General features: G+C 43.3%; 1 protein-coding gene across 2 annotated transcripts in view; it reads right to left on the bottom strand.

The window, feature by feature from the left end:
• The window catches only part of EGFLAM (EGF like, fibronectin type III and laminin G domains), a 100,341-nt gene that overhangs the window by 34,179 nt on the left and 42,484 nt on the right, over positions 1–23,678 (bottom strand). For both annotated transcript variants that reach the window (XM_033164270.1, XM_033164271.1), the window contains exons 7-11: positions 14,303–14,469; positions 8,386–8,501; positions 4,611–4,953; positions 3,875–3,975; positions 333–433 (exon numbers count right to left, since the gene is read on the bottom strand). In XM_033164270.1, the coding sequence (XP_033020161.1) occupies positions 333–433; positions 3,875–3,975; positions 4,611–4,953; positions 8,386–8,501; positions 14,303–14,469 (828 nt within the window). The remainder of the gene's footprint in view (positions 1–332; positions 434–3,874; positions 3,976–4,610; positions 4,954–8,385; positions 8,502–14,302; positions 14,470–23,678) is intronic.

Genomic DNA, 23,678 nt, shown 5'->3' with positions numbered 1-23,678 from the left:
AAGAATCTAGCTGTATATGCTCAAAACAGGCAACATCAGCAACATCGCCCATGCCAATTGCAACTCATTTGTGGCACTCTGGAAGCCTGAAAAGGGAGCGGGAGCCTGTTTTCTCTTCCTCCCTCTCAGTTATTAAAAACATCTCTGCTTGGTTGCCTCCAGGCAATGTGTACCCAACCAGGGGCAGCCAGGAGAGTAGCTAAATAGAAGCTTGGCCAGGGCATCACCTGAGGAGCTCTCTCCAAAGCTTCACTAAGGCTATGGCAATGTTTGTATTATAGACACGGAGCCAAACTACCAATGTTCCACTGGCACCGTTCTGTGGTCCTTACCTGAACTGAATGCTTCGTCTGATGACTGCCACAGACATGAAGTCCCCACGCCCATGTTCATTCTCTCCGCAGTACAGAAGCAAACCATCTTCCGCTTCAGCCTGGGAATACAGAAGCAGGCAAAAATATAAATGAGGTCAGCCCAAGTTGTTGTTTATTCCAAAACTCTTCTAAATTGCTCATCTAAATTGCTCATCTAAATTGATCCTAGCAACTGCCACTTGAGGTAGGTTAGGCAACACCAAAGGGAATTCCACAGCTGAGAAAGGATTTGAGCTTGGTCACAAGCCCAGTCCTTCTAGTTGTAGCCACCACAGCATAGTGACAGCTCAGTCACATGACCTAGGAAACATGTCCCAGGATCCCTTCCGATGCTTCAGCAATTGCAACTCTCTGCTTGGAGTTATTGTGGCTTACAGATAAAAACAAAAACCGCTAAGAACAGGAGCCTAAAACACAGGCCCTAAGATACAAAAGCTATGAGAGATGGGGAGTGATTTTGTTTTGAAAGGAATGGGTCTGCCATTTCCCGCTTCTTACTAGACAATCAAAGCTAAGGTGAGTCAGGTTTGAGTCTCATGGGTAGTGAACCAAGCAAAACCGGACTGATGGTTGCTATGACTTCTTGGAATGCTTTCCGAACAAAGGAGCGCATGCTTTATACAAGGGATGTACAGAGATGCGCACCTCAGATCTGCACCGTGAGCTGGGTTTTGCTTTCATTAACTCCCCTCGAATGCAAACAAGATGCAAAGTTAGATTCATAACTGTTCAATATTCTATTTAAGAAAAACCAGCAATACCAAAGCTGCTTCAAATAAACGATCTGTCTTTTAGGCAAAAAATAAAAATTAAAACTGGACAAAACTGGGAGTAAAATGATGCCTGAGAAGGTTAATCTCGACAGTTGGTAAAGCAGTGTCCCTGTGTTAACTGTGCTCCTGCCTATTATTGCCCTTCAAAAGCTGTTGTACAGGAGACCTTCAACATGGATGGCTTGTGCCCTTATGCTTCCTTGGCCCTGCTTTTCTTAATAGCCTATTATATGTTACTCTATTTGTTTAAATGTTTAAATGCCAGCTTTCTGAATGATGTCCAAAGCTCTGGAGAAAATACAAGCATAAAAATTCAAGTAATATGGTAATGGACTGGTACAATTCCAAAAAATGCTGAAAACAAAAGGGGAAAAAACAGCAACACCCTAGCAATATATTAAAATATAATTCAATCAGTACACACATACACACACATGTTTCCAGGGCCATAGCAATAAAGCAGCAGTGTGGCTTGTCAGATATGTAAGTTAAAACACTGTTTCTAATATTTGGGACCTGTGACACAGGTGTGTGTGGGGGGGGTCTCACTCCCCATCTTCAAGACAACAAGTCTGGAGATTTGGAGGATGTATTAGGACAAAATATGACCAAAGAAACAGCCTCAGGCAACACCCTGGAAGATCCAGCACAAGAGGAATCAGCATTGCCAGCACCACCCTGGTCTGAGGAGGTTGTTCAGGCACAATTCAAGATGCTCACATTGAAGTGTTTAAAGTCTTAAACAACTAGATGGAAGGAAGAGACAGACCCGACCAGAGAAGAATGGCAAATTGAGTTGATGGACTATGCCGAAATGGCAAAATTATACTGGGAAGCTCAGGAATCAAGAAGACAATAAATAAATAAATAAAAGAATGGGAAATGTTTATAATGTATATGCAAAATCATTGTAAGCAGGCCAAAACATTAGCAGGATTTGAAATACACTTGTAATCTAACAGAACGTATAGATAACCTAGGAAAATGAAAACATTGAGAAGCATTGGTATGCAGCTCAAAATAGAATCAAAAGGACCCATGGAAGGGATGGGGGGGAGGGAGTCAGGAGATTCAGAGTAATCTCGATATTTGGATTCTGAATTCTTTTATGTTGTATGTTTATATTTTTGAAAATCAATAAAAAAAAGATTATAAAAATAAAGTCTTAAACAACTTAGGCCCGGAAACTCTGGCAGTCCATCTCCATCCCTACAGACCCTTCTCAGGTGTTACATTCTGCAGAAGGGGCCATCTTGGTTGTTTCACTGCCTTCAGAAGTTCAAGGATGGCAGCCTCGGAGAGGGTCTTCTCTGTCCCAGTCTCTAAGTGGTGGAACTTCCTCTCCACAGAGATACACCTGGCCCTTTCATTAAGTAGTTTTGTCAGATTCTGAAGACCCGCCTCTTTACCCCGGCACTTGATGCTTGTGATAAATATTTGAGAACTCACTCTTGTTATTTTTATGGCAATATGCTTTAACTGTTTTTAGTACGGTTTTTTAATATTGTTGTAACCTGCCCTGAGACCCCATAGTAAAGGGTAATTAAGAAGCTGATTAAATCACCATCATCATATCATAGCAATTGCATCATCACACCCCAGCCCAGCCCAGATGCTCCAGCAGAAACACGGTCTCTTCTGTGGCACTGAAGTCAACAGCTAGTGAAGCAGATTAGGCAACTTTAACTAAAGAGGCTTTGTTCACTGGGTGTGGAGCTACTCACCCAAATGAAGCTGGAGCATTCTTTAAAACCCAGTCTTGGTTTGCCTATTGCTGAACTAGCAATTGTGCCGGGTCATACAACTCTCCAGCCTGAGCTTCTGGAGAAGCTATTCAGGTTGCTACCTGATTTGGCCTTACTGGAACCTGAACTTTTCTTTGCTTGACTCCCTCTATGTGGAATCACATCACTGAGGCTGCTTCACGTGCAAAAATTGTTGGGAAAGTCCAGTGGAGGCTGCTTTTCCATTTCAGTCATGTTTTGAGTCTCCTTGAGAGAATGCTAACTTGGCCTCAAATGGCTTCCAGCACAATATTCTACCTGTTCTAGTTTGAACCAATTTCTCCATTAAGCTTCAGAATTTCTTTCTTTCTCAAGTAGCACGAGGAGCGCCAAGCCACTGTTTCACAGCTCTCCTATATTTCATTCTTTAAAAAGATCAAAAAACCTTGCTGCTTCAGGAGAAGGGGTGCTTTGCAAAACTTTCCAGTTGACTATTCTTCCCAGGAGTCAAAATGTAACCCATTACTGTTGGAAGATTCATTCCCCTGTGTGCAGTCATTTCACATGACTGGGTATGTGTTTTGATGCCACAGAGTGGGAAGTGACGGAAGACAGGATTTTGTGTCTTACTGTGTGGGACTATTGTCCTTTTCCTTTGTCTTTGCTGTCTGATGCTAGAGAGAGAGGGAGCCATGTTGAAGTGCTCCAACTGTGTATACATGTAATAAAGTAGGTTAGCCAACATGCTGGTTGCTGTGCTCTGTTAGGCAACTGCGTATACCTCTGCAGATGCCTAAGAGGTGTGCTGATGTACTTCCACATCAATCACTATGATGTCCGGGGGCTCAAGAAGCCAAGGAGCTCCCGAACGATCGCCCAGGAAGGAGGGAACATGCCAGTCGGGCATGTGTCTCTGCCAGAGTTCTACTTGTGAGTAGAGGCCATTTCCTGACAATTACTGTATTTAAAAGGGCTTTGTGGATTCAAGGTCATACACACTTACCCTAAATTCGAGAGTAATTTGGAAAGTCTGGTAGGAATTTTTCAGAGGTTCAAAGGTCATGTATGAGTAGCCAAAGAACTGAGGGTACTGAATACTAACATCTGGAAGACAACAATAAGAACATATTGCTTAGCAGCTCACCTCCAAATAAAATAGATACATTTAAGTATTAGAAAAGGCATTTTCTATTGAAATTTTCTTTCTCAGCCACATCTGACAGTCTGGTTCTGCCTTCCTTTTAGCCTTTCACAGCCTTAGGTTTTGAAGAACCCACACCAGCTAACGCCCAAGATAGAACAGTCGTACCGCGTGTTGCATTTGCTGCGGGTTGCGAACGGCGTGGGTTACGAACACGCTGAACCCAGAAGTACCAGAATGGGTTACTTCCGGGTTCGGTGGTTTGCGCATGCACAGACGCGTCAAATGACATCACACGCATGTGCAGAAGCGCCGGATCACGACCCACGCATGCGCAGAAACGGCGCTGCGGGTTGCGTACTGCTCATGATGCGAACGGGGCTCTGGAACGGATCCCGTTCGCATCCACAAGTACCACTGTAAATGTGTGCTCTCTCCATAGATTTTTCTATAGCTCACCACCTGCCCATAACCCTTTTCCAACTGTTCCCTGTATGTCCACTAGTGCTAAACCAAACATACAGGATGCTCCTTTGCAAATCTCCCCGGGTAAAAACAACTTGCAGAGCATACACCGCAAATGCCAAAGTAAACCAACCTTCTGAGCAACTCTCTCCTCCTTTGCCAAGGTTGCAGTGGCAACGAGAACCACTCCGCTCGTAATCATTGACACAGAAGCTGTCGGTAGAGCAGATGGTTTCATCGCAGGACAGGTCAGACTGCCGCACCACTGAAGCCCCATTGTTCCACCTGGTGGCCTTGGCAGTAATGCTGGTTGCTGTGCTGGTACGTGGCGGCAGAGTTGTCGTTGTAGGGGAACTAATAGGAGAGGAAGCCGATGAAAGCAGTCTAGAAAGAAGCCTTGCATTAGACTCCTGCGTGAGCTTGGTTTCAACCAAAAACTTCCTGCTGCCACCTTTGATAGCAGGAAGTGGCTTGAGCTGATGAAAGACAGAAAGGTAAAAGTAATTTTAGCATAATTAACTGCAGATTTTGGTTAAGTTTGGTCAGAATCAAGTACAGTGGTACCTCTGTTCTCAAACATAATCCGTTCTGGAAGACGGCTCGACTTCTGAAATGTTCAAAAACCAAGGCGCAAAGGGCTGACTGCAAGTTCAGTTGAGAAAATTGAAAATCACACAGCGAAAGTGCGTTCAAAAATGGAAACATTTACTTCCGGATTTTTGGCGTTTGAAAACTGAAATGTTTGGCTTCCAAGACGCTCAAAAACTGAGGTACCACTGTAAACACTTCCAGAGTACTGTATACTAAATACATTACTTCTGGTAAATGAGCCACTAGAAGGCCATGAAAAATTGTGTCCTAGGCTTTTTAGACTCATCTATCTGTGTACTACCTGAAACCAAAGGTGTGTATTGGCTGGCAAATGTGATTCCCCCCCCCAGCACTCCTACCCCTCTATATCCACTTTCTACAAACCGTGCATAATTATATACAGCAGTGTTTCTCAACCTTGGGTCCCCAGCTGTTGCTGGACTACAATTCCCATCATCCCTAGCTAGCAAGACCAGTACTCAAGAGTGATGGGAGATGTAGGTCCCATAACAGCTGGGGACCCAAAGTTGAGAAACAGCATTATAATGTCCTTCCTTACTCACCTTCTTCTAAACTAAATAACTCCAAATGTCATAACCTTTCCTTTTAGGGGAAGTTGCTCCAGAGACTTCATTAATTTAGTATCCCTTTTCTGCACTTGTCCCGGCTCTACAACATCCTATTTGAGATGCAACAAACAAAAACAATACACAGGATTCCAAGTGTGGTAATGCCGTAGACTTGTGCACAGGCCTTGTGATACTGGCATCTTTATTTTGATCTCTTGCCTAATGATACCTGGCATGAAATCTGTTGTTTCCCCACTGCCACAGCAGCTGTACAGCAGGCAAAAAACACAAAATGATTCCAGTTGATATAAACAAAGAGGGATCAGGGAAAGCTCCAAAGGACAATGTCCAAAACGGACAATGATTTCACTGAGCTATCCACCACAACCCCATCTTGTTCCTGGTTTGTCAAGCCCAGTTGAGACCTCATTTGTTTACATGTGAAGTTAAAATATTTTGCCCCAGAGCACATCACTTTGCACTGACCGACACAGAACCACATTGACCATTTTAATGCCCAGTCATCCAGATTGGAAAGATCCTTTGGAAAAACCTTGTTGTTGTTGTTTGCATGCAAGATGAAGTCAAGTGTGAGAGCCAGTGTGGTGTAGTGGTTAAGAGTGGTGGACTCATAATCTGGTGAACTGGGTTCGCATCCCCGCTCCTCCACATGCAGCTGCTGGGTGACCTTGGGCTAGTCACACTTCTCTGAAGTCTCTCAGCCCCACTCACCTCACAGAGTGTTTGTTGTGGGGGAGGAAGGGAAAGGAGAATGTTAGCCGCTTTGAGACTCCTTCGGGTAGTGATAAAGCGGGATATCAAATCCAAACTCCTCCTCCTCAAGAGCCCCAGAGAGCCATGGAGAGGAATGGGAGGCGTATTTGCTCAAGAACCCTTGTTTAAGCAAGTTTAAGGGCAGAACTGTACCTGCTGTCCCACTGATACGTGAGAAGCAAAAAAGCTGGCCAGGATTTAGTCAAACTGAGATCATGGGCCAGTATGAAAATTATTCAAGTTGTATGGCTGGCTGCGCTGGGGTGGCCTTTCTAGAGTGTGGAAAGCGGAAAGTCTGGCCCAGTCTTAGTTGAGCTGAGATCATTTACCAGTGTGAAGAATATACAGTGGTACCTCGGGTTACGAACTTAATTCGTTCCAGAAGTCCGTTCTTAACCCAAAGCATTCTTAACCCGAGGCGCTCATTCTCTACATAGGCCTCCCGCCACCCGGAAGCGGATTACGTTCGTATCCCAGAGCAAAGTTCGCAACCCGGAGCACCTACTTCTGGGTTTGCGGAGTTCGTAATCTGAAGCTTTCCTAAGTAGGACGGTTCATAACCCGAGGTACCACTGCACAATAATTATGGCTAGCGGCTCTCAGCCAGTTCTGCGAGTCTCCATGCACCCTGATTAGCCTCAAAAATACCCTGGTACCGCAAAATAATGGGAAACTGTTTCTGCAGGTGTCTTCCCCCTGAATCTAACAGAGAAAAACTGAACTTCTGTGAGAAAAAGAAGGGAGCAAGATGAAGCAAACCAGTATAACATTTGGATGTGTTGGGGGGGGGGATCAAAATGAGGCTATTTTCCAGCATTTTAGCTCCCTTCTTCTTCCACTTATTATTGCTTCACTCTGATTTTGCTGGCAGGTTTCTGTTTGTGCTGGGGATTCCTAGAGCTCAGCTTGGCTGTTTGCCTTCTCTTTGCGAGAAGAAGCGATGTCTTGCTTTGAGCATGCTTCACCTCCAGTTTTTGAAGCTGTTCCTGACTTTCCTTTCTCTCTCTCTTTCTTATATTTTGAGCCTTCTTTTTTGAGCCAGAAGACTGGTCCCATGAACAGTTTTGGCTAGATACAGTTACATAGGCTTTTATTATCTTTAAAAACCCTTTCCCCTTTGTTTTCTGTATTCCCTTACGAGGCTAAGTCTTCACTATTCCAGTTTTTAAAATGTTTCCCTTCTATTTTCACTAGAACTAATTGGGCCACTCCAGATCCTATACACTGGATCCTGCATTCATCTTCCTCAGACTTCCCCCTTTCTCTAGATATTGTGACAAAGATCCATGGCCAGGCAGCTCTACATGTCCTGCAAAAAGCAGGCTCCCCAACAGAGTAGGCTCTTCACAGTCCTTCTGCTGCACTCAAACAGGCTCTCCTCCACACATCCAGTGAACACTCATTGTGTCTGAAAAAGGTTATGGCTTCATGTGATCACACAAGGAAGCAAAAGGAGTCAGTGGGACCAAAGCAAATGAAGACATACAGCAGGGTGGGAAAACTCAGGCCAGGAGACAAATACATCTCTCTTATCTGTCTCTTGGAACTGTTGCTCCAGCCCTTAACAGCACCCTTCTCGAGTGCTTTTGCATGGAAGGAATGTGCCTCTGCATTGTAATAATGCCTTTTGTTGCCTGGATAGAGAATGGAGGCTGTTACCGGTATGTGTGTGTTAAAAAACTCTGGCTTTTGCATGGCCAGCATGCAGCAACCAACAGAACAAAGATAAGAATCTTTGACCCACCCACTTTTGCCTCTGGCCACACCCACCAGTGGCATGCGGCCCACAGAAGGTTGCCCCTTGGGGGAATGCGGCCCTCGGGACAAAAAAGGTTCCTCACCCCCAACATACAGAGAAAGACGTATTACGTCATCGGAATGTTTTTACCCTATATTTTTCAGACCTGAACACTGTAACCTCCCCCAGAAATATTTTGAGGTACCTAAACACCAGAGTGGCACTTTTAGCTTTACCTCGTCAATGTAAATATCGTAGTCTGAATCATCGATGTCAGCTCCTTCGTCGTCTCCAAATCCAGATTCTGTAATGTAACGATGACCGTAGCTTCCACTCCCTAACTCTTCTGGGCCTGCAAAGACAAAGTTGGTATAGCCACATACACATATTGTTTCAGTCACATTTTGTTGTTTAGTCGTGTCTGACTCTTCGTGACTCCATGGAGCAGAGCACACCAGGCTACGTAAAATAGAACGTGGTTAAAGGTCCTGAAGGCGGGGCGAAACTAGGCTTTATTTCACCTGGGTCAAAGACCCAGTTTGGCACACCCACCCACTTGCATTTGCATACACACACACACAGGCTGGGAGCCTCAATGGCACCCCTCTGGAGGTTTCACCCGGGGCAAACAACCCAGATAGCCCCCCTGCTGAAGGCTGCCTAATTTCTACTCAAATGCTCTTGAATATCAGGTCTTTGCTCCTTCAAGAGAACAACATGTGAGGGTAGAGCCTGGCAAGACAACCTTAGCTCACAGGGGAATATTTCACTTTTGGATATTGATGGAGCATTAGAACAGCCTAAAATGTCTCATTTCTTTCCGCAAGTCAAAATCCTGATGATTTTTTCAGGAGCAGGAAATTTATTCATTTCATTCATATATTTTTTGATAGCCAAGTATCTGTGCACAGAGCATTTCTAGATGTTAACATTTCTCTCTCTTGCATATGGCTGCATTAATTCTGCTTTTTACAACTTTTATCTCTTTAGCCGCCTTTTGATCCTTTATTGTTTTTACTTGTGGGCTTTGGATTACATTTAAGAAAAGCAGTACATTTTAAAAAACACAGAAATGAGTAGCAGAGAGATGCTTTTCCCATCTTTTGAGATATTTTGGGAGCTTTACACGGCAACCCTAAGTTTATTAAGTTGGAAGAACTTCTCACTGTGTCAATGGGGCTAACTCCTAAATGAGCATGCTTAGGATTACAGCTTTCGTTTATCTGTGAGTGATGCAGCCCCGTATTGTTTATTGCTAAATATGTCCTTTCTGTATGCAATGGGATTGTTCCCAGGTACGTACTGCATCTATAGCCTACTTAGAATTATATCTATATCTATATATCTATATGTGTGTGTGTGTGTTAAATAAAAGCAAACAAGATGAAGCTATCTAATCCCCCACGGCGTTTTCAGCTCTTTGTGTTCTCTCATTTCCTCTGTCCGATCATGTCATGCAATGCAACAGTGCCATAAAATAGCGCTGTCTCTCTAAGCAAGCGGGGATGTTTGTAAAAGGCTCTACTATTATTCCTGGAGCGAGAATGAGATGAAGTTTTATGCAACTGATGAAAGAGCTCACTAGATCATAATGGGCAACTGATCAATTAACTGTTAAAGTAATGGTGATTCCAGAAATAAATAAATAAATAAAAAGTGAGCGACAGCTGTTAAGGGCATGCAGTATTTCATTTACAAAGTCTTGATCTTGCAATGACCCAACACCAACTTAAGAAGTCCTACCATCCTTGTAATCCTGCGCCCGTAATTAATTGAAAACCCTCCAGGAGAGACATCAGAAAGGAAGCCTCTCTCCAAATAATCAAGGATTAGGTTATAGCAAATCAACCCTGTTAAAATAAATAGGAAGCTGAAAAAACCTCCTGCTGATGCTAATTAGGTGGCAACTGAGTATTGATCAACAGCTTACAATGCCTTTTCATGAAGAGGCCAATGTCACAAGCTTACACCACTTACGTCTGGGAAATCATTGTGTTTTAAGTCTATACAAGGTAGCTTTGCTTAATGGCTAAAACTAAGCAGAAAGACCAGCCTCTTCTACTCCAGTTGATGGGTAATTTACTGGCCTTGACAGGGGGGAAGAAGCCAGATGTCCTGCTTTGATTTCTATGTGAACTGCTCAGAGGGCATAGAATCACAGAATTGTTGGAAGGGACCACCTAGTCGAACTCACTGCAATTCAGCTGTCCCATATGGGGATCAAACCTGCAACCTTGGCATTATCAGCACCATGCTCTAACCAACTGAGCTATCTGGTAATGATTAACTTAAATGTAAAAAAAAAACCCCAAAGAACTACCACCAAATACTGCTTACCCCACCAAAACAAAAGCAGAGGGTAGGGGCTTGTACACTGCAAAGACCTCTCGGTAAATGCAATGGACAGAGATATGTTGAACAAACACACATAGTCCCTGAAGGCCAAGCTCTCTAGGATCAGCGACGGAAGGCAGCTTCTTCATTCCTTATAATCAATTTTCCATGATCCGCTTGTTACTATTCCCTATAGGAGTGAATGGCAACTATTCCTCTCTCTAGAAAAAAAATGTATGGATGACCATGGAGATATGACTCAAAATGAGTTAAATGCCCCTCCGGCACACAGTTACTTTGTGGTTCCAGCCTTTGAGAATAAAACCTGTTTCTCCATAGCCCCAAGTGGCTTATCTCTAAGTTACACAAGCAAGGGTAAAATGGTCAGATGGCTGCATATCCAAAGTAGCAAAACACATACTCCACACACCAAGACACACTCAAACACTTGGGCCCAGGCTACCTGAGAGATTGCCTCTCCCTGTTCAAACCTGCCCAGGTGCTAAGATCCTCAGTTGAGAACGGGGCTGCTTTCATATTATGGAATTCTCTCCCAGTAGAAATAAGATTGGCCCCCTCTTTGCTATCCTTTCGCTATCCTGTTCAGGTCTTTGAAAACTAAGGAGCAGACAATGTTGATCACTGGGCTGCTGTTAGGGCAAAAAGGATTTTAATTGCAGGTTTTGGTGTATTTCAGCTATTGTTCTGAGCTAGTTTTCTTTCATTACTTTGTGTTTTAGAATGCTATTTTTAAATGTTGGAAGCCACCCTGAATCCCAACTGGGGATAAAAATAATAAATACCTAACAGAAGAAATAAATATATGAATAAACATGCCTATGATACGTCCAAGAGATGCCAATGTATGTTGGCTCCCCACCGACAGCAGCTGCCTAAAATTAAGCTCAGGTGTGATGAAAGAAGGTGAGTCTATAGAAGCCGAGGAATGGCTGGGGCTGATTCTGCTTCATAAGCAACAGAAGAAGCGGAGGAAGGGCCAAACAAAGAGAAACAGCCTGGGTGCAAGAAGAGGAGCAAAAAAACAAACAAAAAAAAAAACTGGAAAAAGAAGATTGTAATAATTGTTAGTTGGCTTTTAGAAAAGGATAGGGAACGATAGGTTGTCCTCAATCTTCCTCCATGATGAATCAGGGGGATTAGATCCAAGAGCAGAGACCAAGAGTGGCTACAAGCCCTGTTTCTTAACATGGGAGGGAACTGAGAACACTCATAGGTTGTGGTCCTGTGAAGAACACCACAACACTCCATTCTCTCCCCCCCCACCCACCCACAAACACACACAACAAAGCAATCTAGATATTCAGGCAGCTTCTTGCATAGTCAGATTGCATGGTTCAAGACAGCTCTGGGCCCAGATTGCAGCAGATTAATGGGAGAGATGTGGCAGGTTCCCTCTAGTTCAGGCACCCCCAAACTCGGGCCTCCAGATGTTTTGGGACTACAACTCCCAACATCCCTAGCTAACAGGACCAGTGTTTAGGGATAATGGGAATTGTAGTCCCAGAACATCTGGAGGGCCGCGTTTGGGGGTGCCTGCTCTAGTTCATGGGCCGCCACTATACGAGCACCTAACAGAAAGTGGCTTTTTATATATCATACATTTATCAATATTATTGTTGTTATGCAGAATTATTATTGTTATTGTGATAAACTATAATTGAGCTTCTGTGTTAAGAGGAGCCAATCATATCCAAACCAGCAGAGGAAAAGACGTTTATCTTTGGATACAGAAGGATTTGGAAAATTTATGTCTAAAGATAAACAGGATGTGGGAAGAGCGTGTGTCCAGCAACAAAGACAGATGACCTTGCGTGAGGAACTCCAGACTACAAATTCCATGGAGCAGATTGTACCTGGAAGGGGCTTCCATAAACATTCTGTTCAGAAGTTAAATTTAAACCCAAGAAACTTCAACGAGTACCATAATTCTAAAGGTTCTGCACAACTTGCAACAAAGTTGTCCCACTGGGACCAAGGAATGAAGGCCAAGACCACAGGAGATGAAAGAGGCTGGCATGAAAGGGAAGCTTGGATAAATAAATAAAAATAGCACTGCTAACAAAACCCATCCCAACAGAATTCAGGTTTAACATTGCAAGTCTGATAATTCAGAATACTGCTCTCCTTCCCAAACCCACCATGGTTTTTAATTAATCCTTCTGCTCAGCTTCATCCTCAACCTGCTGCCAGTTTTCATTTTTTGTCCACACACAGGATGGGACTAAACAAGAAATGGCACCCCCCATCAAAACTCCCCACTCCTCCATGAACTTCTCTGTGTTTTGATGCCACCACGCCAGGGCTGGCCCTAGCTATTTCCTGCCTGCAATGAAGGACAAGATGGCGGCTCCCTGGTTCCATGTCTGTAAACCATTTAAAGCACTCTGACACCACTTTAACAGCCATGGCTTCCCCCAAAGAGTCCTGGGAGCTGAGGGTGATGACCTCACAGATCTGTACTTCTCAGCACCCTCAACAAACTGCAGTTCCCAGGTTTCTCCATGACTGTTAAAAGTGGTATAAGAGTGCTTTAAATGTACAGTGGAATCTCAGTTTGTGAATGCCTCTGTTGTCGTACATTTCGGTTCTCGAACGCCAAACACCTGGAAGTAAATGCTTCCATTTTTGAATGTTTTTCGAAACCCAAACGTGCAACGCGGCTTCCGCCGAGTGCAAGAAGCTCTTACAACCAATGGGAAGCTGCGCCTCAGTTTTCGAACATTTCGGAAGCAGGATGGGTTTCCGGAACGGATTTGGTTCGAGAACTGAGGTACCACTGTATACTGCAGATGTGACCTCACTTCCTACACAGGCGATGGGACAGCATCTTTCACTGCATACCAGCTAACGGTGCACAGGGTGAGCCACATGACACACACCGTTCTGTTCTCCAACCCTTCTCCCTGCCTGCAGAATCTGCCACTTGAAGAGCCTGGGTCCCTCTGTCTAACGGTAGGGCTGGCCATGCACTACAGTCAACTTTCCTCACACCAAACAAAGACAGCCAGTGACGTGAAGTGGGGTAGGGAAACAACCAGAATAGAGTCATCAGGGGGACCCGGGGTAAGCTGTACTAGAATGGACTGCAGGTTTTGGTAGCAGGTAGCTTATACTTCACATAGCTTTTATTTCTGCTCTTGCATCCTCAAAGATTGTCGGGTTTTTCAAAATTCAAGGCATGGAGGCAAGATAGCCAAAGGCTGAAGAGATGACACCCCTCGCACACGCACGCACAACAACAACAAAAGAGTGCAATGTTCACTCCACAACACCTGATCACAAAACGGATGCAAACTGGCTCATCCCATTACCCGCCTCTCAGTCAGTGCTCAAAGTTGTGCAAGCACCTCCAACCTTCTATCGCAGCATGACAGATTTACTTTGGTCTTTTTCTGTAGTCGTTTTTAAATTGTGCATACAATATATACAATTCCGTTTTAAAGAACTGCAGGAGAAAGTGAACAACAGGGCTGTCCATGTTTCTTCTCCCTAAGATGCTTGCTTATCAATTCCGTGTGTAGCTGCTATAAAACAAAAAAATGAGAATTCTGTGGTTGCAAGGGAGCAGCGTGAGGCTGTTTTTTAGCCTGGGGCTTCCTTTAATTGTACCCATGGCTTGACTTCTACAGAATTCTGGAAGCTGCCAACCTCCAGGTAGTCGGTGAGGCCAGATTCAGGGAGCAAAGGAACAGGGAAGAAGTGGCTGCCTTTAAAAAATACAATCAGTGGCTAAAGAGAGTTCTCCGCCACCGTGAATATTTTAAGTGCCAAACAATCAAAGAAAGATATTCTACTCACTGAACATTCTGATAGTGTCACTGGGAGTACTAGGCAGGCTGGATCCATATGAATTTGCCGCTCGGACTGCAAACTGGTACTTGTTGTTTGGAGTGAGACCCTTCAGAACCATGGAGTCCATTTGGATCTGCTCTCTAATTACTGTCCAGTTGGCGTCGAGATCAGGTCTGATTGGGATGAGCAAAGAAGACGCAAGGTATAATTCAAATCAACCAAGTCAATCAGCTGAAGCCAAATATTTGCAAATGTTACGAGATTTACCGAACTTGTCATTCTATCTGGAATTACGGCTATGAAATTTGACTGCTGTAAATGTACTGGTGTCTCCTGGATGTTCTGATTTTAAGTAAACATCACACATTAAATCCCAGTTACAGGTAGGTAGCCGTGTTGGTCTGCCGTAGTCGAAACAAAATAAAAAATAAAAATAAAAATTCCTTCCAGTGGCACCTTAGAGGCCAACTAAGTTTGTTATTGGTATGAGCTTTCGTGCGCATGCACACTTCTTCAGATATTAAATCCCACGAGCGATTCCATTGCCATTTCATGTCAAAAAAAGAAAAAAACCCAGACAGTGAACATTTCCTATAAGCTACCAAACATTTCTCGAAGCTACTAACATGAGTTTGGCCAAACTGCGAGAGGCAGTGAAGGATAGGCGTGCCTGGCGTGCTCTGGTCCATGGGGTCACGAAGAGTCGGACACGACTGAACGACTGAACAACAACAACAACCAAATATGATATTGCCAAATATGAAATACTGAAATCAAACATCATTGGATATTTTTTGTACCCAGGTTCAAAGTGTAAAAATGATCTGCTGCGACTTATGATACAGGTGTGTACAGTATTTATTTAGCTACAGTATGTCTGTATCTACAGAAATATACTTTGATCCATTCTGCCTACCAGAACAGAAACGTTGTACTTGCCAGTGAATGTCTGTTCTTCTCAAAGAAAGGAGGATAGCTAGCAGGGGGATTAGGCTCCTTGAGACTTGGAAACAGCCTCCAGCTGCTGTGTGCAGAGGACAGGGACCTCTCTCCTCAGCTCCCAGACCCTTCATTCCAACAAGAAGTGCCAAAATAAGAGAACTCTAAAAATGAACAAATTCCTACTATGGAGGCAAGAAGATTAAGCACAACCTCCAAGGGATGCCAAGTTGCAAAGTTGTGCAGCTCACAGTCACATAACCTTAGAACTAAGAATGCTGAGGTTGCCACGAAGAGTCTCTCTCATCCATCACATGCCTGGGTGAACAGGAATGCTTTTAACTTTCCCCTGAATGTCAATAGTGTGCAAAAGAGGGATACACACACCTCGCCAAGGAGGGCATGCCACTAATGGGAAGCCATCACTAAGAAGGCCCTGCCACCCTGGGTCAATACCAACCAGGCTATGTGGGATATTCCCAGGAAGAAACAGAAGTGAAACCACACAGAGAAATTGTGTAATTAGAAAAGGGAATGGAAGATACAGAACTGGGTGTGAACTAAGTAAAGAATGGTGGGGTATTATTTTAATATAGGATCACAGCAGAGAGACAAAGATGGAAAGACTTATTATTGTTTAACATGGAGGAATGATTGTTGAAGTTATTGGAGACAAAGTTGATTGATTAGAGAAAATTATTGCTGACATTTATTAATAATAATTAGAGAAGCCTTCTTGGACTTTTTGTTTAAAAAGGAAAATGAATTAATCAATTTTGGTCAAAGACTGGGAAAATATTGCCTAACAGAAAGTAGATCAGCTAGGTGTCATTCTAGCGCAGGGGTCGGCAACCTGTGGCCCATGGGCCACAAGTGGCCAATGGGGGTCATTTAAATGGCCCACAAGCCACCCCTGAACAGAGCAGCCCACTCAGTGAGTCCCCGCACGCTGCGCTACACCAACACAGCTCGGAGCGGGGACTCGCTTCTGTGACGCTGGAAATCGCAACTGCACAAATGCAGACGTGATTTCCGGCGTCTGTGCAGATGCCGAAAATTGCATCTGCACAGACGCGATCCGGCCCACGGAGCGATCTCCGCAGGAGTGAACCAGCCCAAGCGAGGTAAACCTTGCCAACCCCTGTTCTAGAGTGAATATTTTGAATCATTTCTTTTATGTAACAAACAGATGGAAAATTGGAAGTTATTTTTTGTTTTTCTTCTGATCTTCACTTTTCTTTTTGATGTGAATATTTTTATTTTCCTTTGGTGGCTTATTTTCTCTTTCTCTCCTTGCTTTTGTTTTCCTTTAGATCAGTTTCTTTTCTTTTATTCTTTAATAAATTTTTATTTAAAAAAAGCAGCATCAGCAGCAGCTGGGAGATGTTAATGGGGGGGGGAATGCAGGAGGGCTGGCATATCAGTAACCCAGCACTTGGCATTGCAAGGGCAGCCCAGCAGGAGGGGCTATACTGTCTTCTATGGGGCATCTCCCACACTGTTTTATGGGGTGGGGAGGCAAGCAGGAGAGCATCCCACATCATCCCACTGAAGTCTTTCCAGTTGAAGTGCCTGAAAATAACAAGGATTGAAATGACATCTAAAAGAAAAATAAAGCTGCTGTCCATCTCATATCCTTGTAATATTTATGGCAGGAAATAACCTCCAAGGTTCAGATCTACTATTGTTTATATGCAGAACAAGCTGCAAACAACTCTGGCAGTATTCTAATGAAAACAACAGTCCAAGGCAAGCAGTCTGTGTATTCCTTATTTATTTGGAGCCTAGCAGGGGCTGCCAAAATTCTTTTATCGGCTAGTATCACTCGAGGGTCACTTCAGTTGAGCAAGAAGGGTGGACACAGCGATAAAGACAGAACAATTTGGAACTGTTCCGTTTCAGCTTGGTCAGTACTCTGTGAACTGGAGAAACCAAATTCTCTGGTCACAGGAGACCAAAAAAGAAAAAAAATCTCTACACAACAGCCCAAGGAAGAATGACTCAACTCTAAAATATTGTCTTGTCTTAAACCTCTGTGCCGGTTCTAAGAAAATAAATTTTCTCCAGACATGTTGATTCCCCCATGCTAAGAAGAAAAAGATGGCCTAATGATGTGCACCTACCTGAACACTCCACTTTTAATTTTTATACAAACTGAGGGCCTCCACAATTTCTACTAATTAAGAGCATCTGTTCACTTTTCTTTGTTGAACAGCAGTCTTCGTTTTTATAGGTGGATGGTTTTTCCCCACTCTTTAATACAGCTTCTTCTTAAAATGGCATTCTACATACAACGCCAACGGCTCATGGGACAGGAAGGAAACAGATAACTGAAGGCAATCTGTGGTCACAGATTGGGGGCCCAAAAATGTAGTTTTTCTCAATCCAGATTCCCTCATGCTTATCCTCAATGTGCTGATTCCAATCTGGATTGACTCTAGTTCCTGCTGTCCACAAGGGTGGGCCTGGTTAAGCGAGTTCTCCTTCATGGAGATTTCTCCTTCATGGAGAGCATGTGTTGCGGTGGGGGCCAGCAAGACACCTCTCTGTTGCTGGGTGGGATCATTTAGATGGCCAAGGACTATGATTGGGTTCTGTGGGTTGTTGGGGAGAATTGAATGTTGGAAGTTTTGATGGACAGCCCAGAGGCTATATATGTTTCTGGAATGCAGCGTGAGCCCCTCTTCGCTGCGTGGATCGGATGACCCGCCCTCCCTCCCTACAATTTTAGGCTTCTGCGTTGACCTTGCTATGCCTGTCATGGGGTCGTCTGCTTTTGGGGCAGGGGCCTGGTAGGAATTTTTCCATCTGGCTGATTGGCTGGTGCCATTTGGTTTTCACCTACTGCATAGCAATTAAGTCACAACTTGTAAGGTTGTGGTTAGGCATTGGTTGGTGGAGGGGAAGTGGTTGGCTGTGCCTGCCCCTCCAATGCTGCTGCTGCATGGGGAATTCCGTTAAAGGAATCCAGGGGCTCACCATGCTTTTGTCCGTACCCCCTGGTAAGGGGCTAGGGCCCCTGGGAACATTAGGGGAGAGGTGAGGGCGCAATCCCCCGGCCCCCATTCTCTCCCCAAAGTGTTTTCCCTTTACTGACTTCCGCAAGTCGGGTGGATGTCAGTCTGTCCCCAGGCGGGGACAGGTAGTCGGAACCAATGCCTAAGCAACCACTCACATTTTGTATTTTAATAAAGTTGTGTCCAAAATTATGCCAAAAACCTTAAACTTAATTTCCTGTGTGTGTTATTTGAGGGGTGGCTTGGGGACCTCGACACGCAACTTGATACATGTTTGAACACTCTCCCCTTGATTAGGTTATCCATGCCTATTTCTCCTTGCACATGCCCCAGCTGCACGAAAGAGGAAGCAGTGATGGCAACCCATGTCTCTGGGCTGCTGTGGATACAACTCCCATTGTCAGGAACACCTATATCATTTTTCATCTGTTCTCAAATGGGCACACTGTGAAGTAATGGAAATCAATCTCCCATCAGCTTTTGCTTTCAGAATGAAGCCAGTTTCTCATAAGGTGCTTTTCGGGGGCAAAAACTATGCAGTTTGATCTAGATTGTCTGTGGACTACATAGAAAATACAAGTACAGTGGTACCTTGGTTTAAAAACAGCTTAGTTTATGAACAACTTGGATGAAGAACGCTGCAAACCCGGAAGTAGGTGTTTTGGTTTGTGAACTTTGCCTTGGAAGCAGAACATGTTCCGCTTCCTGTTGAGTCTGTTCCATTTGTAAATTGAGTCCCCCGCTGCTATGGAAAAGCACGCCTTGGTTTAAGAACACTTTGGTATAAGAAAGGTTTCCGGAATGGATTAAGTTTGTAAACCAATGTACCACTTGTTGAGTGGTTACAGTTTAAGGTTCATTACTGTTCCACAGAAATATCTCTTTAAAAGAAAGAAGGAAATGAACTGACCTAGTTTTGCAGGTGTGGGGCAGTACAGCAGGTGATGTTAAGTTTGTATTGATTTAAAGCGTATCAGCAATCGGATATAGTATATAAGGAGGTCTGCATACCTCTCTCAGTACCCTAGGTGGTGGGTCACTGGATGGGTCATGTCTCTGTAATGTTCTTATAGCTAATGTAATTTCTGTTATTTTTCCTTTAATTAAATCAACTCCTAGTTATGGCTTTACAGTCTCCTCAACCTTTTGTTGCGCAGTTGCTCAGCTTAAATATGCCAACACCACCGTATGTGGTTTACTTTGATTCTAGAATAAAATGTGTGCATGCAGCCTCATTTTAAGCTGCTGTTTCATCTCTCTCTCTCTCTCTCTCTCTCTATATATATATATATATATATATGCACCAAACAGCCTATAAAGCTTTAAGGCCAAAATACTATAATATAGCATCTTAAGACGCCCCAGTGAACAAATCATCCAGAAGGCTCTAAGGAACAATTCCGGCTCTCAAATAGCCTTGATAGAAATTCTGTAACAGTGTTGAAGCTCCAACTACAAATATATGAACCACTACATACCAAGCACCTGCAGGTGTATCTGGGAGGAGAATTGTATCTTGTACCATTTTATCTTACACGTACCATCTGCTTTTTCCCTTTACAACCATTCCTTCTGATTAATGTCCAACCGAATTTGGAAAGAGGTTCTTTTTTTTCCCCCTGATGCAAAAGTGCAATGTTTAGACTTCTTTCTTCCTCCTTTTGGAAATGTGGGAGAATAATTTTCCTGTAAAAAACATCTGCTGGCAATCTGAAATATATAATTCTCAAGTCCATAATGCAGGGCTTATGCTTAGCTGAACCAACAAGCCCAGCTTGGGGAGGGCTGTGTTCTTGCACTTCTGTGAATCCTAGTAATTAGCTGAATGCCAGTAACGGTGAATTCACAATTATGAAAAATACTCTGCCTATGGTGTAATTCACAGAATGTTACAAATTACACATTCCCATATTTTATTAGGCCCGTTTCTCCAAAGTTGGGCAAAGAAGATGGAAATTATGCTAACAATGTCAGCATCCATCTCATCTTACACAGTTTCCTTTCATTTTCATCAATCTTCATATAGCTTAAAGAGTACATATGTACATTTCAGCCCTCATCTTATTTGTCTTCCCAGACTGTCAGTAGGGTATAGTATTTTCTGAACAAAGACCAAAAGGGGGGGGGGGAATCATGGCTTTACAGGGTGTGAGCCCAGACTTCCCAAGCCTAATTCTGATTCTACTGCTTTACTAGGGTACAGTTCTAAACCTAGAAGTCCAATTAAGTTCAGCAGGACTTGCTTCAGTAGACATGTATAAGGTTGCACTACACATAAAAGAAATCTAAAATTCATATGTAGCAAAAAAAAAAAAAAAGCAGATATACTATCACAGTCATGAATGCACATGTGTCTACTACATCTTCTTCTTTGGCGATCACTCGTAGCTGGGTAAAATTGTCTTCCATAAACACAGTTTTAAAAGTGAGTCCATAAGTGACTGTAGAGGCCAATTCGGGATCCACAAGTCCTTGCACAGTGGAGTCCTAGGTTTCTGGACGGGAGCTGATCACGGTGAGGGTTTGCCAAGCGTGCCTTCCTCTTAGCATGTTTCTCCTTTTCGTCCTGAGTTCGAGCATCTTCAAAGCCAATGACACCTTTGGTAAAGGCTGTTCTCCAACTAGAGTGCTCGCAGGCCAGTGTTTCCCAGTTGTCAGTATTTATGCTACTTTGGGGGGGGGGGGCCTCGAGAGAGTCCTTAAACCTCTTTTGTTGACCACCAGCATTACGCTTTCCATTTTTAAATTTGGAATAGAGTAGTTGCTTTGGAAGAAAATAATCAGGCATCCAGTCCAACAAAGTTGATGTTGAAGAACCATTGCTTCAACACTGGTGATCTTTGCTTCTTCCAGTACACTGGCATTAGTTTGCCTGTCGTCCCAAGTGATGTGTAAAATTTTTCGGAGACACAGTTGATGGATTCTTTCAAGGAGTTGGAGATGGCATTTAGAAGTGGTTCATGTTTCACAAGCGTACAGTAAGGTTGGTAGTACAATAGCTTTGTAAACAAGCACTTTGGTTTCCCTGTGAATGTCCCAATCCTCAAACATGTGTCTGCATTGCAACCAAGCTGTATATGCAAAAATCATGTTTGCATATGCTCCCTATCAATGGACATGAAACACTTGCATGCTCAGGAGTTTCATATGTACATCAGAATGGACATGAAGCTGCAACAGATGCAAATGTTTCCAGACCTTATTCCAATAGAGAAAATTTCAGAACCTCTCTCTCTCTCTCTCTCTCTCTCTCACACACACACACACACACACACATTCACACAACCCTTCATCTCCCATCATCCTGTTCATATCCCATTCTATGGCTACTTAACTGTCTCTTTGTCTCAGCTATTATGTGCCTTGTGTTTTTAAAAATGAGGACAACTGATTTAATGTTACAGCACGCAATGAATTTCTGGATGGCAGGGTAACAATTGGGGGGGGGGGTCAAAGATACAGGATCTACATGAAATACTGTCTAATCCCTACAGACCACCAAAAGCCATGAGTTGCACAACAGAATAATCTCTGTGCAGTAAAACACGTTTAATTTACAGTTTCTTGGCTTCCAAATCAGGATGCAGTCTTGGGTCATGGGAAAACACAAGTTTCAGAATGGGGTTGCATACACACAGGGAGAATTTGGAAACCACTTAAATAAAGTCATTTGCAGAACTAAAATGTATTAAGCTGACTTGAATATATCTCAATTGATAACAGAGAAAACTGTGCAAAAGCACCAAAACTCCTCTTAGGAACACAACAGGGACAAGCATTTAGAAGTGATTTACTAGCGTTCTGGGTGGTACACATAATAAACATATTTTTTAAAAAATAAAAACAAGTCAGAACAAAATATATTAATTCAAATCGAGAATATTTAACTTGCTTTAAGATGGCAACAGTCTTACACAAATAAACCAAGAATGAAATACATATATATATAGAGAGAGAGATAAATATCTTCAGCATGAATGGCTCATGGATATAGCAAAATGGTTAGGACATTTCCAAAATGGATAGAAAGCTGAAATTTGTCCAAGGTAACCTAATTACTATGTAAGTCTGAACCTTGGATATTTTTGCATCTAATAGTCAAATGCACAATAACAGCCAGCACTTTGGTAGGGAACAAGACAATATAGATATACAATGGAATACAGGTGTATATGTGGGGGAGTTCCCTGTTTCACACAGCTGATTGATGCTTAGACTGGGAGGTGATCTGTAGTGGCAGCCAGGAACATGAGTCGGAAACAAGATAGTCTCACATAAGATATAATGGAAGTGCGTAGGAGTGCCTTTCCACCAAACACCTTCAAGAATCGGTCTAACAGATTTTTACTTTTTGTAGCCAATGGCCATTACACCTTTAACAATCATCATAACGGGAGAAGAAACATCTCTAGCAGTGACCACAAATATATGTCTTGCAGAAGGCAAGCTGCCTTGACTAGTATTTAGCACCATATGCATTCAGGTAAATCATGTAATGAAATGCGCAAGTCGCATTTCTAAGCAAAACATTATTATGATGGCTTTGAGCATTTCACATTTTCCTGGAAATGCAAGATCACCGTGACCCAGACAACGATTTGCAAACAAACATAAAATGGCTATCCTGAAGGTGGTTAACAATACACAAAATAAATCACATTCATGATAAGCACAGCTGTTGTCCATCTGTGTTCACCAAAAGGCTCCACACCTGCTCAACTGACTTGCATAAACAAGGTGTCAAGGCAATCATCTGTATATTGAACTTAACAAAATGTACCCATTCACTCTTTTCTAAGTTCCCACTCACCTACCTGGCATAAGGCTGCCAAGGACAACTGAGACCTCAGAAGATTTGGCAGCCAAAGGGCTGTGATGCCACTTCCTGCTCATTTCCAGCATGACACCTAAACAGGTGAGCTTGCTGATGCTCACAGGTGAATGCAATAATATGAAACACCTATTTCAAACAACTAGAACATGGAGTTATATATCCCTAAACTCACAGCCACTGGAAGATGGGAGAAATAACATGGTTTTGCAAAGCTTTGGGAAAATGCTGGTTTTTTTCAGGAGTCTCCAGAGGAAAAGGAGTTGTAGAGAGCAACAGAAATGGCTGCTGGTTCTGATGGTTATAAATTACCGGTACCTTCATTATCAGAGGCAGTATGCCTCTGGTCCTGCTTGCAGGCTTACCATAGGCCCCTGGCTGGTCACTGTGGGAACAGAAGGCTGGACTAGATGAGCCTTTGGTCTGATCCAGCAGGACTCTGAATATGTCCTCTGTATGCTCTCGATGTCCAAAGAGGAGCACATGAAAAGCAACAATAGGACATAAGAAGGGAAGGAGCTTTCTTTGGGCCCAAGCCATTTGAATGAATGAATAAATGAGAACCAACTTCCACCTAGAATAAGGATACCAGTCT

Source organism: Lacerta agilis, chromosome 11 (genome assembly GCF_009819535.1).
Source record: "Lacerta agilis isolate rLacAgi1 chromosome 11, rLacAgi1.pri, whole genome shotgun sequence".
NCBI lineage: Eukaryota > Metazoa > Chordata > Lepidosauria > Squamata > Lacertidae > Lacerta > Lacerta agilis.
Note: the sequence above shows the minus strand (reverse complement) of the source record. Positions and strands in the feature narration are given on the sequence as shown.